Source organism: Ambystoma mexicanum, chromosome 10, assembly GCF_040938575.1.
Source record: "Ambystoma mexicanum isolate Mex_15411 chromosome 10, UKY_AmexF1_1, whole genome shotgun sequence".
Classification (NCBI taxonomy): domain Eukaryota; kingdom Metazoa; phylum Chordata; class Amphibia; order Caudata; family Ambystomatidae; genus Ambystoma; species Ambystoma mexicanum.
The window spans coordinates 877,196,086-877,212,662 of record NC_090932.1 but is presented as its reverse complement, the minus strand read 5'-3'; the positions used below and the strand labels follow the sequence as shown (position 1 = coordinate 877,212,662).

At 46.8% G+C, this 16,577-nt stretch overlaps 1 protein-coding gene across 4 annotated transcripts in view; it reads left to right on the top strand.

The window, feature by feature from the left end:
- Window positions 1-16,577, top strand: part of ACAP2 (ArfGAP with coiled-coil, ankyrin repeat and PH domains 2) — a 1,585,345-nt gene that overhangs the window by 661,775 nt on the left and 906,993 nt on the right. For all 4 annotated transcript variants that reach the window (XM_069618585.1, XM_069618583.1, XM_069618582.1 and 1 more), the window contains exon 9: window positions 12,179-12,253. In XM_069618585.1, the coding sequence (XP_069474686.1) occupies window positions 12,179-12,253 (75 nt within the window). The remainder of the gene's footprint in view (window positions 1-12,178; window positions 12,254-16,577) is intronic.

Sequence of the window (16,577 nt, the reverse complement as noted above, 5' to 3'; positions counted from 1 at the left end):
GGGTCTAATGTTGGCATTTAAGACATGCAAAAGTGCCACATTTGGGTTTGCTAATGGTAGTTTGTCCATGTTTCTTTGGTTTCTCAGCTCTAATTAGAGTATCTCGAAGGATTTTCCCTCTTTTATATGCAAGCCTGGGTGGTTCAGGGAACAGTCGATTGAGATTGCGGTCCAATTTGATCAGATCGCAATTCTTATTGATAATTCTCTTAATCTGATAACTCTGACTAGAGAATTTCAATGAGTGAATCAGTCTAGTATTTTCCTTTTTTGTGTGTACTTTAAGGAGATCACTTCTTTTGAGTGTTTCAGTTCTGACAATTGCCTTATTGATGATGTCTTGTGGGAAGCCTCTTTCTATAAATCTTAGTTTCACATTGTCATATTCTTTTTGTAGGTGTTCTGAGTCTGACGCAATTCTATTTAGTCTAAAAAATAGATTAAAAGGTAGGTTTTCTTTCAGATGTTTTGGGATAAAACTTTTAAAGTGTAAGTTGTTTACAGCTGTGGATTTCCTCTAGATATTGGTTGTTAGTTCAGTGCCTTTTTGTACGATGTTGACATCCAAGAAATGGATATCTGGTCTGCCTACTTCAAGGGTGAATAAATAATTGAAAAATTGTAGAAGCTCTTCATCTGTGTCTTGCCAGATTCTGAAAATGTCATCTATGTAGCATTTCCAAAATTTTATTTTGTTCTTCCATGGTTGTTTCTCAAGTACATATAACTGCTCAAAGTGATGCATACAAATATTTGCGTAAGATGGTGCAACTGATGAACCCATCTAGGTGCCAGCTATCTGCAGGTAATGCCTTCCGTCAAATCCAAAGTAATTATTGTAGATGATTGTATTGATCAGTTGGATGGAAAAAACTTTATGTATTTGGGTTTCATTGTGTTTTAACTGAAACCATGCCATAGCTTCGATCCCTTCATTATTTATATTGATTTATTTTAGATTTGTAGAGCGCACTGCAGCCCTTGGGCATTGAGGCGCTATAAGAGGAGCTTAAGAAGGCTTGATTCTGGGTTACATGAATGCTGCCCATGGAAGGTTCTTAGACAGGGTACAGGGTTATACAACATAATTGTGACAAGGGTTACATAATCACTAATGCTGCGGTAGTCAAAGCAAGTTCAGTACAGACCTATCGGACCAAGAGCATAGTTTTGATAGCCTTACGGAAGGCTACATGAGTCAATCAGTCTGATGTGCAGCGGTAGGGCGTTACAGTTGTAAGCAGCCTGAGTGGGGAAGCTGCTTCCACCTGCACAAATTTTGAGAGTTTTAGGAACGGTGATAATGTTGGTGTAGATATATAGAGACTGTTAACATCTAGTGTGAACAGTATCAGTGTAGGGTCATTAAGATATAGTGTCTCAAAAAGTTGCAATAAGTGAGACGTATCCTTTAAATAGGTAGAGAGATGGCCTGTACGAGTGGTTGAAGTAGTATCTAAGTAAACCGCAAGAGGGTGAAAAACACTCAGTGCCTGCTACAATGCCTTAGGAAGGTTCACAACTTTCTTTCCTTTTTATGTATATTCATATTCAATCTACTTTTGATCTTAAAGTTGACAATGCAAAGTATCTCAACCATATCTATAAAAAACAAAAAATGGTGGTGCTCACAACCTGCTGGGCGCTCTGTCTCCTCCACCTGTACTGGTGTTGACACTGGTGCCTGGACAACTTTTTACCAATTTATTTTCTACCAATTTCGTGTCCTACATGGGCTCATCCCAGTCCTGCTCCTTTATTCTTGTACAATGGTGCACTATTATACATTAGATCTCCGGCCACCCCTTTGCTTCGATGCCCACAAGCCTATCTAATGCCTTCTGCACCTCCTTTGGCAAGCCCCTCTTTACAATGAAATAGAAAAATTGTATTAATTGATCCCACGGTCCTTCCGTTTCAGCTCCCCACATCTCTTATAATTTAAGAATGAATTTAGCTGGTTCCTCCACATCACCCATCATACACTGCACCAGGGACTGTACATTGGGGTTATCTTGTAAAGCCCTTCGTAGCGCATCCCACACCTGTGCTCTAATTCAGTTGAACAACACTCCATTGTGTGCATCATCCCCCAGGGTTATTCCCGTGTACCCAGCTTTCATCCACATATCCCCGCCCTGGTCCCCAATTATAGCGACCATCAACCTCTTGATATCACCCACTGCCAGGTGCACCCCTGCTGTTTGCTTTTCCAACTTGTGTATCCACTTACTCGCCCCTGCTGTGAGGTGTGGGGGAGCCTTAATCAAGTTGTTTTTATCCATCCGGGGCCAGTGCACATACTGTGCCCTCCCTGCCCCCTTATGTATGAGGGGCATCTGCATCTTCGCCCCAGTTCCCACACCATTCTCCATAATTCCCCTTCTCTTTACTAATGCCATCCAGCCAACCCTATTCGTCAACCTGCCCCCTGCCCACAAGCCACTTGGGGTGGGGGGGAGGTACTGTGAGCCGCCTTTTTACCCCTTCCTCCTTCTACACCCTGTGCCTCATCAAACATGCCATTGTCGTCCTCCCTCTCATCATTTCCCACCACCGTATTCTCCTGTCCCAAGAGTATCCACTCGCCCTCTCTTCCCTCCTTCTCAACTGATTTTTCAACAAGTCAGACTTGATACATGTTAGTTTCACAGTACCAATCAGTGGTATATCAATATTACAACTACTAGGCAATTATGAAACAAACTAAACATTGAAACTTGTCTTATAAGACCCGTCCCCCAACCCCCCTCATCATATGCCAAGAAACAAGAGAAAAACAAGCAGATCTTCACACAGCTCAAGTTGTTGTACATACATTACACTACATAGATTGCAATATAGGTGTACTGCAGAGAAATGAAGTCAGCAGTCAATTTGGGGCAGCTCCGTTAGTTTTACTTATTGTTTGCAGTGATGGGTCTAGTCAGTTGGTTTTACGGAATCCCAATATTCTGTGTAGTATTCCAAAAAAGGCAGCCATATCATGTTAGTGTTCCTACAAGATTCGTGCACTGCGGTTGTAAGGCTCTCCACTTCAAAAAATGGCATGTGCTTTGATCAGCCATTCTCTTTTTGTGGGGAGAGCGACTGACTTCCATTTGATGGTTAAACAAACTCTTGCCGCTAGTAACTGGTTGCATGGCATGTGCGATAGTGATTCATACATCCTCATCCATCTCCACCCCTAACAAGACCAGCACTTGTGTTGGTGCTCTAAATATCTTGTCTGTGGCATGAATCCACCCCAGAACCTCTTTCCAGAACATTTTCACCTTGCGGCATTCCCACCATTGGTGCCAATAGTCACAGCGTTCGCTGCAGCCTCTCCAACAGAAAGGGATGTGCCAGGAAACATTTTAGACAACCTTAGGGGAGTGTAATGCCACCTTACCAGTAGGCGTGCATTGTGCATTTTATATTGTACAGAGATAGATGATGCCCACATCGCCCTGTATATAGCCTTCCATACCTACGGCTGATTTGTTAGGCCCTGCTCCGCTTCCCACCTAGTTTCTGAGGATAGGCGTTTGAGGTGGCCTCTGGTGATCAAAGGTTTGCACATTCATGCAATGAGACCCTTCGTTGTTTGGGGGCGCTAAGTATTTGCTCAAATGGAGTCAGGGAGCGTTTCAGAGAGTTGCCCCAACGCGCGTCAATCAGGGAACTTCTTAGCTGGAGGAATAGCATAGGGGTCACCTTGACTCCCTGCAGTGCTTCCTTTAACTCTTCTAAGGTGATGAATGAACCCTTTTTCCACACCTGCCCGGCTCGTGCAAGCCCAGCCTCATACCACGGCTGAAAACACTGAACTTCGCTCAACAGATCCCGAATGAGGGGTGTTACCAAATACAGCTACGGGGAAAGGGCCAAGATGTGACCCCCTGCATGGCGCGGGCTGGACGCCAGAGGGGACCACAACATTTTTAGGACGGGGTGCTCTTTGATTCTTTGCGTCATGGCCGGTAGAGGGGACCCACAGCCATTCTCCCAACGTAACTGGTGCAAAATATCATTTTCTATGGCAACCCAGTGTTTTTCTGAATTTTCCCACAGGTGGTCCGGCAGTAACCACAGTTGAGATGCTCTGTAATATTCCTCTAGGTCTGGGTATCCCATACGCCCCAACTCTTTGAGCTGAATTAGTGTAGAGTACTGAATCCTGGGCTTTTTATCGGCCCATAGGAACCACAATAGAATGCGTTTTACCTCTGTCAGAAATGGTTCTGGGTTGATTATCAGAAGGGATTGGAACAAAAACAAGAATCTTGGCAAGACATTCATTTTTATGGTGGTGAAGCGTGCTTGCCAAGACAAGGGTAATTTGGACCATCTGTTGACATCTTTTTGGATGATCTTCATAGGGGGACGTAATTTGCCTCAGAGATCTAAGAGAGAGACTGTAATGTAGACACCCAAGTATCTGACGGAGTGGGTTTGTACCTGAATACCCCAGTTCGTCTTCAAGAGTTCCAATAGTTCAACATTCATTTTTAGGGGGACTGCTATGGTTTTTTGAAGGTTTGCTCGCGAGCCTGGCGGGGCACCATATTGCGACAATTCCCGGAAGAGGGCAGGGATGGATTCTAATGGTTGGGTGAGATACAGTAAGATATGGTCGGCAAACATGGCCAATTTGTATTCCTTGCCTCCCCGGGGCATGCCGTGCATCGTGGAATTAGATCTAATGGCTTGGGCAAAAGGTTCTACAGCTAAGGCATAGATCAAGGGGGAGAGCGGGCAGCCCTGCCGAGTGCCACGTGTGAGAGTGAAGGGATTTGAGGACTTGCCATTAATGGAGACCTTGGCGCTCTAGCTCCTTGTGTTCACACAGCTCCCAGCCCTGCCCATTTCAGGACCGCTCGTAAAAAGGGCCATTCTATGCGGTCAAATGCCTTTTCGGCATCAACCGATAGTCTGAGAGGGCTGTCGTCGGCTTCTCAAAGAGTAGCCATGAGGTCTAGGGTCTTCCTGATGTTATCCGCTCCATGCCTGCCTCTCACGTACCCTACCCGATCAGCATGGACTTGTTGGGGAAGGACTAGTGCCAGGCGGGTGGCCAGGATGCTGGAATAGATTTTAGCATCTACATTAATGAGGGAGATTGGGCGATATGATGTGCATTCTAGTGAGTCTTTGCCTTCTTTAGGGATAACAATGATTATAGATTCGGTGAATGATTTGGGGGCCTGCCCTGACGTGAGTATCTAGTTGAAGAGTTTGGTGAGAAAAGGGGTGAGGGTAGCGGAGTTCATTTTGTAGAAGGCTGGTGTATAGCCGTCTTACCCTGGTGCCGAGCCCGCCTTCAGGGCAGAGATGGCTCCTTACACTTCTCCGGTGGTAATCGGGGCATTTAGCATGTCCAGGTGTTCCCCAGAGATCAGGGGGTGGGGGAGGGTCGCTAGGTATTCGATTGCTGAGGGGGCACTATCGCCTTCTGCTGTATACAGCTTCGAATAGAAACCTGAAAAACGATTGACAATTTCCTGCGGGTTTGTGAGGGGAGCGCTGGACTCATCGTTAATTTTATATACTGCTCTGTCCACTTTCTGCTTAGCTAGCATCGTGTGGGGTTTATCCTCCTTCTCAAAGAATTTTTGCTTGAGGTATTTAAGTTGCGTTAGCGCTTTACCATTCCATATGTCCCTTAGTTCTTCTCTCAGCCCCTTAATTTGGGTCACTATGTCCTCATTGTGGGGAGGGTGGTTCCTAAGGGTTTGTTCCAGCCGGGAAATATCTGCTCTCCAATCTCCTTCCCTGATCTGCCCGAGTCTTTTCTTGGCTGCCACTTCCGATATTAGGATCCCTCTTATTGTGGCTTTCCCTGCTTCCCAAACCATGTCCGGCGACATTCCATCTGTGTCGTTCGTCTCAAAGAAAGAGTTTCTTTGAACACTGGGTCCCTGCATAGAAAGTCATTTTCTTCCGGGTGAGTTGTGCGCCATGTGTCAATTAGTTGGTGTTCCTTCAACTGGCTCAGGAATCTATTCCGTAGAGGCTTCTAGGCGGGTAGGTGTTTTGCTTTACTGGGTGCCAATCTCACTCCCGCTCTGCCATTACATTAAAATGTCCCCCACAGACCAGTGTACCATCCCTCCAGTTTTCAAAAAATCAAACAAAGGTTCAAAGAAGTTGGACTGCCCCAGGTTGGGTGCGTAGGCTGAGCAGAGTGTAAGAGTGCATGTTCTTAACTTTCCCTTGAGCGCTACATATCTTCCTAGGGTATCTCTGTGTACGTGTTCTATCTGGAGCCCCAGGGACTTTCTCAACAGGATGCCCACTCCGCCCTTCTTCAGGGGGCCGGAAGCCCACACCATGTCTCCCATCTCCCTTCCAACAATCTTTCATTCTCCCCCGCTAGTGTACTTTGTTTCTTGTATAAACAGAACATCCAGTTTGGATTGTTTAGACTGCTGTGCTAGCATTGATGTTTTTTGCGTTGAATTAAGGCCTTTCAGTTAAGGGAACCGAAGACTATGCCGTCAGACCAAGCCATACCAAAAGGTGAGAATTGCGATTGGAGCCCAGTTGCCCTGTGAATTTGCTCGGCGGCCGACCAATTCCCTTCGCAGGGAAGTGGTAGACCAGCTGCAACAATGCATAGTGTGTGTATGAAATAGTATTGTGGATCGGACCTGTCGTTTTATCCAGGTGAGTGAATCTTCCCTCCCGCGACCCCTTCACACCCTTATGAGCTGCTACTGGGTAGATTCTCATCTGAGAAAAAGGAGACGCCCTAAATCAAGAAAGGGCCACACTTGTGAGTCCCCTCTCCGGGCATTAGCTAGGAGTAATAACATATGTGTAAAGAAGAAACAATATGCGTGGGGAACAGTATGCAGTAACCACTTGAGCACTTACTCAACCCCAGATTCATATTGATAGTCATATCGGTTGGTGGACTGCACCAGAAAATTAAAGTGGTTGCCCAGAAAAAAATGGTCTTGCAAACAGCTGCATAGATTGAGAGGACGATGCGTAATCTTCAGGGAGTAATCAGTCATTTGTATTTCTTCTTTAATTGTGCTCGCCCTTGTCTTGGAGGTTTGGGTGCTGCTTCTCCTCGCGGTCCCATGGGCTCTCTTTGGGTGTCAGTGTCCGAACCTGTGGTGGGGCCTTGGAGGTGACAGAGGGCTCATTCTGCCTCCTCCTGAGGTTATCCTGAATTCCTCTCCGCTGAGCTCAAACGACAGGGAGAAGGGGTGGCCCCAACAGTACCTCACTCCCTTTTCCTGCAGCCAAACCGTGAGGGGGCTGCATCCTCTTCTTGTTGCTAATGTCATTGCTAAGAGGTCTTGGTACAGTTTTACCTTTGAACCCTGGAATCCTATCGTATTTTTCTCTTGCGTTCAGCAAAATGACCTGTCTCTGCACGTAGTAGTGACATTTTACAATAACTGAGCGGGGTCCTCTTGGCGGACTGCCCGCCCTGTGCACCCTGTCAAATTCAAGCTTGTGGGGGGGTGGCGGGGGTAATTTGTTTCACTGTACAGGGACAGAATTAGGGTTTTAACCTTACTTTCCAGACCAGTCGGAGTTTCCTCCTGTTTCACCTCCAGGCCCAAGATTCGAATGTTAGACCGTCGCTCCCGATTCTCCAGATCATCGATCTTTGACTCGTCGTCCCGTTCTTTCTGTTCTAGATCCAAGAGCCGGATATCGTACTGCGTATTGGCAATGTCTCCTGACTGCTGGTTGCTTTCGATTGCTTCCAAACGGTCTTCCACTTTAGCCATCTTTGTTTGTAGATCCGAGACAGTTTCTGTAAGGCTAGATTTGATCGATCTAATTTCACCCAGCAGGAGCCGTATATTTGATTTAGTTGCGATCGTTGCCTGGAATGTCCGAGGAGCTCTGGACTGCATCTGGTTCCATGGTCGTGCCTGGTCGGCTTAATTTATGCAATGTTGCTACGGTGCGCGGATCCAGACTTGTTTTTGGTCGAGTCAATTTGCCCCTGCTGCAGCGTGGGGGGCCAAAATTGTCAGACCGGAGACTTTCCTAGGTGTGAGGCCGCCTTGTCTTCGCCAAAAAGGGGTTTGTACCATATACAGTTGTTCCGAATCAGCAGGGAGCATCCGAGCACATTCAGATTTTGCTTCCTTGGTGGCTTGCTCTTTAGTGGGGTTTACATATGGCGCCACTACCTCCTCTTTTCCCCCCTCTGGACTTGCCCCCAGTTACTCCTGCGCCTCTCTACATCTCTCGGGGGCGGGGTGGGGGGGTCCACCGAGCCCAATGCGTTGGCTGTGCTCCTGCCTCTGCGCTAGTGTAGGTGCTGTCCCTTGTTGGGTAGTAAAGTGAGCTTCAGTGACTGCACGAATAGTGGCATGGGGGGGGGAGAGGGGCTGGCGGCAATTCCCCTTCTTTAGCGTTCTTGGGTTTACTGGTGTTGGGTGGCTGACAGTAGCAGTAGAGGACGGTAACACAGTCGGGGTTTTCAAAGGGCACTTGTGTGATTCTTTGATTTGAGCCCCTGTAGCTGGCTTGGACCTCATGCACTTTGTGTAGGTGTTCAAGGCGAAGTATCCTCAGTTTTTGCGAGGTGATCATATGTCTGTGACATTAGATTTGAATCCAGGAGACTCCTTTCAACGATTTCCGCAGGTGACTGTGTGTGTTTGCAGTCCTGTTATTGCTTGTTAATTGTGGCTCCTGTGAGGATTGCTGCCTTGCGCTTGGGTTAATACGGGGCTTAGATGGACAGGGGGCCCTCTAGTTTCTTCGCCGACGTCCTGGTGCCTTCACTGGAGGGAGGGGGGCAGCGCTGCTGTGGGTGAGTGGGCCGTCGCTAGTGTGTATGGCAGGTGCCACCTGCCTCCCAAGTGGCGGGGGGCCACCCCTCTGCCAGCGTGTTGCTGGGGCTGGAGAGATCTGCCTGGTCCTCACGGCAAGGCCACGGTTTCCACTTCACCGCCGGCTGCCTCAGAGGGTAGGGGGTGACACACTTTGTTGCTTCTGTCCGCCTACCTTTGCTAGGCTGTCCACCCTAGCAAACTCGTCCTGCGCCCGGTGTTGTCGGATGGGGGGAGGGGTGGAGGGCAGCGGCTGGGTCCAGGCTCCTCTCGTCCTCATTCCGCGCAAACCCAGAGAGCCGCACACCGTTGGGTCCCTCTAGACTTCAGGTCTGTGGATTCCGCTTCGGCTGCACAGGTCCCTTCAGAGGTGGGCCTGTTCGCCTCTCACTGGTCTGATACCGCAATAGCGGCTGCCATTTTTCTTTTCTCCAGCCACCAGGCCTGGGGGAGCGTCACCGAGATGCAGTTTCCAGCGCTGCAGCCCCTGCGGTTTTTGATGAGAGTTCCTCAGCAGCTGCTTGATTGGTTTCTGGTGCTGCTCAGTGCTCAACTGGGTGATATTTCTTCTTTATTCTGCTAAAAATCCCGGCATGTTTCTGGCCCGGAGAGGGAGACGATGGGTTATGCCTCCATCATGTCTGTGCCCCCCTGGTGGTCACCATACACTTCTTTTTCCTTCCTTATCCATCTTCCAGAGCAAGAAGCTACCAGATTTCCAGTCTCCTGATCCTTGTTCCGACACCCTTACATCCCTCACTTCTCTTGAGGATGCCTGTATTCTGTTCAGCTCTGTTAGCAACTCTCCTAACCTTTCTGTGAACTCTCGACCTGACACCCATGGTTGCTGATACTTCAGACGGGTGTTTATGTGTGTGTGGGGGAGTGGTAGCCTGTAGTGGTGTTAATGCTGAAGGGGTCCCTATCACGGTGGGCACATAGGTTGGATTTGTGTACCCGTCTGTGGGACATGCTGTCAAGGGATATAATCTGCTGGCGCCCGACCCTCTCCTTCTCCCCTCCAGCACTTTCTATTGTTCTGTATCTTTGCTCTCGCTCCTTCCCCTTGGTCCTCTGTGTCCGGAAACTTTCACCAGAGGTCTAAAATGTCTTTTCTCTTCTGTAGCTGTTCCACTTATACTTCGCTACTAAAAATGTGGACACGCGTTCCAGGGCGCTCTTATTGTGGGAGCCCTGCTCTGGCAAGGGGGAGGGCATTCCCCCTCCCGTCTCCGCTATCCACTGCTTATGGTATTTCTCCACCCTGTCACGATACAGTGGCATGGCCTTGTACATATACTCTATTGGTGTTCCTCCCCCCATGCTGGTGCTCTGTCTTACGAACCCCGCACAGCCATGCTAACGTGCCACGTTCGCTGCCATTGCTTGTAACAAAAGAAGGAAAATCAACCCCCACCCTTTTCTGTCCCCCTCCCCCATGCGCACACTTTCACACAACCATCCAATACCACACTGCGACACACACACAATCAATGCCCCTCCTAGGGCCTGTTCCTCATCCAATTAAACATGAATCGAGTAAACTAAAATAGCGAGCTAAAATAACCACTACAAGACCCACTATTTACACAGGACCAGAACTTTTATTTCTGTATTCCTCCTTTAAAGAATATATTTTATTGTGGTACTGCCTTACCTCCCCTTTCGAGGAGGGGCTCCCTGCCTTACCTTATAATGCCTTACCAAAAGAATCTCTTTACAATACAAACACCATTAAGAAATAACCCAAACCACACCCACATCACCTCAACGACTTGGCTCTCAAAGTGTTCATACCTCTCACACTTCCCCATGCATCTGTCCCCTACTTGTTATTGCTTACAAGAGTCTACTCATGTGTGGGCTCACCCAAACTTCTCAGTCAGTGTTTCATCACCAGCCTGCACTCTCCTCGGAGCCGTGCACATCTTCAAAGAGCAGAGAGGACTTCTCTTAAATGGCACCTGCTAAACCACTCGGAAGGCACGCCCCTGAACACTCACACCAGAGAGAATACAACCTGTTACAGAAGAAAGGCCCAAGTCGATCTTGTAGGATAACAAGTTTTAATCTCACACAAAAATGAGAGCAACAGCAAAGAACTCTGCTGCCAAGAACGTTCTGCTGGAAAAGGGTACAAGCAGAGGCTTAAGGGGAGACACATCGTCATCATGACGCAATACTATACAGTAAAAACCCACGCGGCAGGTTGGTGTGCGCCTATACAGGGATCTGCCTGCTCCATAAGGGATGCCAGGACATTAGTTGCAGCCCAGTCCGTCAGTCTTCAATCATGTGGGTGCTGCTGAGATAATCTCATCGACGAAGGTCAAATAACAAATTAACTACACTCCTAACACAATGGTACTTCATTATTATACTGTGCAGCTGGCACGCTTTAAGACTAGCACAAAGGATGTTCTGGGGCACTCTGAGCTCCACCCACACACATTTCACTCACTCCCCTTCGCCCAACGGGCTTCAAGGTCTTCACCCTCGTTTTGGACTATAATGTATCCCTCCCAGCACCTCGCAATACAAATCACATGATTGTAGGTCAGACGTGCAATGTCTGTGAACATTCAAGACTTGTTACTTTAGGGGTAATGGTCGAAGGTCACCTGGTGCCACAGAATTCAAGGATCTTGAGGCTTAGTCAGTTATATGGGCTATAACTCAGGGTTGCCTGGGGCTGGGACAGGTCAAGGTCAGACTTTGGCCAGTGCGAGATAACATGCACACCAGGTGCTGGTGTATGATCACAGCCTTGTAGGGCACATTCCTTTCATGTAGAAAAATATCTTTTCAACAATGTTAGAACAATGAATGAGCTTTATAGCGGTTGGGGGTGTGGGTTGTGCTTGTGGGAGCTCGGGCATGGCTGGAAGTTTCCCTCATCTCGCAATTAGGGCATAGTGCATGAAATGCTGCATTTGCCGCGCAGGCCTTGTCTCCTAACTATGATTACTAACATCTATGCAAAATGCACTAATATCTACACAAAATGGCAGTCTTGTTCATGTCCTGAGCTGTACTATGTGGGTTGATTATATTGGGGTGGGGTCCTACCACTGTCCCCTCAACTCCTGGCCCATCATAGTGCTTCTAATGCAGCTCACATTACTCTGAAGTGCTTAGGGGGGTGGAACAGGGTTGCCCCCTTCCCAACACATCGATGTTTTATACTTTCCATAGCCTGTGCATCTATCATTGAATATCATGATTGATTGTTCTGGTTCTAAACAGCACAAAATACCTATACCGAAGGAAGCATTGTTTCTTGGTGTCCTATTTCATTACACTATGTTCACTTACTTTAAAAGGTGCTTTTTTCCAGCATGTTAAAACTGTGTTTTAATTAAACCTTGTTTTTTAAATCACAGCTGGATCGGCTTGTTGTGGATGCAGCAAAAGAGAAGAAAGACATGGAACATAAACACTCCACTATTCAGCAAAAGGTACAATTAAGGAGTGCATCTGAGTACTGTGTAATTGAAGCCTAGCTTCAAGTTGATGAGACTGTACGCATGTGCCACTAATGAGCTGACACTTGTCATAGATTCATTAGCCCTCCTCCCTGATAAATGTTTGAAGTGTGATAAAGATTAAGGGATCTGGTTCGTATTGGAGGAATTTATTAAAACTGGTTTCCTCGCTTGAGTTTGTCAACTTGTGCGGCCCTTCCGCAGCATACAAAAAGTGTCTTGCAATTGTCCTCTATTAATCCTTTCTCTATGCTGTCAGAACTTCAGATCAATCCCTCACATCAAGAAAACATTGAAGGTGTTCTTTAATGCTGCAATGGATGTATTCTTCTATCATGGTGCTTTCTTTTTAACGACATGTTTGATCATTTACCCTCCCCATAGCTGCAAGTATTCCATAGGCATTTGCAATCATTTGGGATGTCAATATTAAAAAGGGGAATTGTGGAACGTGGCAGAAGCTCAAGAGAATGGGGAGAACTCTGCTTCTAAGGTCACTTTATTGAAAAGTAAAGCAAAACATTTTGACTGTATCAAATCCCTTGTTTAGTACTATTGTACTTAAAAAGATTTTATTTTGTCTGTGCACGCTATAGTGTAGCCACCATTTTTGTCACTATAAAATATATATTTATGAATCCCCTGGAGGAGTTCTCTTTCTGTGAACGGCTCATTTATGGCAACATGCCTTAGCATAGTTTCTTGCTATAGTCTAGTTATATTCTCAAATACTCCATCTCCCCTAATAAAACATCTAATAAGACCATAATACAAGGAACCTCTGCTGCTAAATGGTTTAACCTATAATCAATTGTGCTGCCTAAGTATATCATATATATCGAAACATCATGCACATAAAAAAGGTCTCTCTTCCTTGATTAATAATTAAAGGATTGGATGGTTCATAATGTAAATGTGTTTGATAGTGGGAGGAGACTGCAGTTGATTGTTCATTCTAAAATCGGTAGCAGACAGACTTATTTATTAGCCTGTGGGCATGGCGGTGCTGTTACAGACATAAATCATGAGTGTGGACAATTACATGAGTTACAGAAAGGAGGTACAGTACATACTTAGTTTCAAGCAGAGTACGGGAGGAAGAGAGAAAAAAAGTGGGGGGAGGAAGTGTTAGTTAAAAAGTGTTGTTTTGATTTTTTTCCGGAATGCTGAGGGGGAGGTCTCGGCTCTGAGTGAGTTGGTTAGGGTGTTCCACAGTTTGGGTGCTAGGTGTGGTAAGCTCCTGCTTTGGCTCTTATGATGGCTGGGATGCGTAGTTTGTTGGCATGGCAAGTTCTTTTGGGATGTGATGAGATGTCTCTGGATAAGGTCTCTGGTAGGTAAGGTGAGGCAGTGAGACTTGAGCATTTGTGTGTTGGAGTGAGAGCCTACGTGATGTGGTCTCTTTTCGGGATCTTGAGAGCTGCTCTGAGAGCAATATTTTGGACTATTTGGAGTCTATTCAGATTTATTGCAGAAGTGCCAGCTAGGAGCGCATTGCAGTAATCTAATTTAGCCCCATTGGTTGCTCTCGCTTTTGATAGGCAATTCTGGTTGGAGAGGAATGGTTTGACACCATTTATAAGTTTGGTGGTGTGGGCAGATGCAGAGGCGATGGCACTGACCTGGTGAGTCATAGATAACATGGAGTCTAGGAAGATCCATAATGTGGACTGCTGAAGAGACTGGGATGATGGAGCGGTTGATAGTAAGTAAAGTTACAGTATTGATGGCTAAGTTTAGCTAGTATTTCTTTGCGGCCCATAATGATGATCTCGCTTTTATCGCTGTTGAGACACAGCCCATTTGCTGCCATCCATGCTTGGATGGTAGTGTAGATCTGGAGGAGGGCTGCAGAGTCCTGGTCATAAATGCCTGAGAGTGGTAGAAGGACCTGCGTTTCATTGGCATAGTTAGTATAAGCTATGCCGAGGGCGTCTAGTCTGTCGAAGAGTGGTTTTGTAAATAGGTTATATAAAGTGGGAGCTGTGCAGGAGCCTTGGGGAACTCTGCATTGGATGGTAGAAGGAGCTGCGGTCGCTCAGTCTTCCTCCAAGGAAAGATGTGATCCAGGAGAAGGCCTTGTTAGTGAAGTGGGCTGCATTCATGAGATGGGAAGTGAGTCTTGTGATCCACAAGGTCGAAGGCGGCCGAGAGATCCAAGAGCAGGAGAAGGGCAGGTTTGCCTTTGTCCATGATAGTGGTTATTTGATTTTTAAGATCCAAAAGGGCAGTTTCAGTGCCATGGCCTTTACGGAAGCCTGATTGCCTTTTACCGAGGATGGCGTTGGTTTCTAGGAAATGTTGGATCTGGTTGTGGGCTGCTTTATCAAGGATTTTAAGGAGAAATGGGACCATGGTAATGGGGCAGTAGTTAAGGGATGAGGGATCTAGGGATGTTTTTTGTTTTTTTTAGAAGAGGGGGAACCCAAGCTTCTTTGAGGCTAGAGGGGACTGTAAGCATTAATGAATGCCATGATGATAGCAGCCAGAGAATCGTCACATTCTTTGATTTTAGGGAGACAAATGTCTCCTTTGCATGTTGAGGGCCTAAACTGCTGGAGAAGTTCAAGGACTTCAGTTTCTGAGACGTCACGGAATGAGAAGAGGAGGTTGGGGGGAGTTTGGGAGCGGAGGCTAGGCATGGGAGGGTGGTCGATCTTGGGTAGGGCATTGAATTAAGCTTGTATTTTTTTCTTGGAGTAGCTCAATTTTGTTGAGCAGAGCTGCCTGTATGCTGGCACACCATGCTTCATCAGGGCTGGCTGAGGGGGTGATGAGGTCTTTAAAGATGGAGAACATTTCCTTCGATTGGGAGTTGGCATTGGAAATCCTACGGTTGAGGGATCTTGACTTAGCATTGAATATGGCTTCTTTATATTGCAAAGATACTTTTTTTAATTCTTCCTTTGTGGAGTCGCTAGGCTTAGATTGCCAATTGGTTAAGCTGTTGCGCTTACAGGTACATAAGGCGTGCAGTTCGTGTGCATGGATTTTTTCTCTTTTTTTAGATTAGATTGGAGCTATAGTGCTGACAGCTCTAGTGAGGGTGTCAGCGCGGATGTCTGCGAGTGTGCCAGGGTCCCTCGAGAATGGGGGCTTGAGTTCCGAGAACCCCAGGACAGGACGAAGGATGCCCTTCGTTTTTTAGAGCTTCTGACCTGTGCTGGTGGGGCATAGATGAGTGCTTTAGTGGTGGGAATAGTAAATTGGATTCAGGTATGGTCTGTCCAAGGGTAGGCAGAGTTGGAGAGGAGGGAGGTTGAGCAGTTGTGGTCTGCCACCCAGTCGAGGGTGCAGCCTTTTCAATGGGTAGGGCTAGTAACTTTTTCTATGAACCCTAAATCTTTTAGTTTTTTGGCCCCTGCACGCTATACTGCATTTTCAAAGGGAATGTCAATTTTTCTATGCCAATGGTTTCGCTACCATCCCCATGTTTGGGGACACCCACAAGGATGGAGGAAAGGGGACTATGGACTCTGAATACTCTAGTCACTACAGTGAGTAACTTTAATTATTGTTACAAAAGCAGCAGAAACTTTGCATCAGCAAAATCTGGTGCATACATAGTGTGCCCTCATCTTGCATGTGCTGGTGCTGTACCACAAACCAGAGGTCAGTCACCAAGGCAAAAAGGGTCTCATGTCTGGGCAAAGTTGGTGCATTGTGTGTTGGCCAATATTTCGAATATGGATGACAGTACCTGTAATCTGGGTAATACAGTAACAGCACTCCTTGTTATGTTACATTACGTTGTTAGAGCCCCTGTCCACCTACCGGGAACCATTCAGCAGCATTAGTCCCCAATTACAGAGCAACTACGGAACAGGCACTTACTTTCTGTTTAATTTCTTATCCCCATAATGCTCTCCTCCTGCATCCTACACTTAAATTATCTTGCTTCTCCTTCTCTAGCTGTTAATGGGGTGCATCCTGGAAGTGCATTCGAAAGTGTAACGACTGTTGGACTGATCGTGTTGCTTTGGTTCTGCTCCTTTTCCCCGGACTCGCCGCCGGCAAGAGGAGCAACGTGTACAGTGAAACCCGGACCGTGCCGGCTAAGGATTTCCTTTCAAGAGGTGTGGTCATCTGTTAGCAAACACGCCCCGTGCCCAAGCCTCACTTTCACTATAAAATCCAGGTGCATGGGTATCCTGCGCGTGCATCCTGGGAGTGCATTCAAAAGTGTAACGACTGTTGGACTGTTCGGCTGGGGCAGGGCCGTGGGACAGCGCTTTTCCTCAAGTGTGTAAATTGTGATGTGTCTCGTAAATAAGTGGTAATAAGTTCCAGTCGAGGG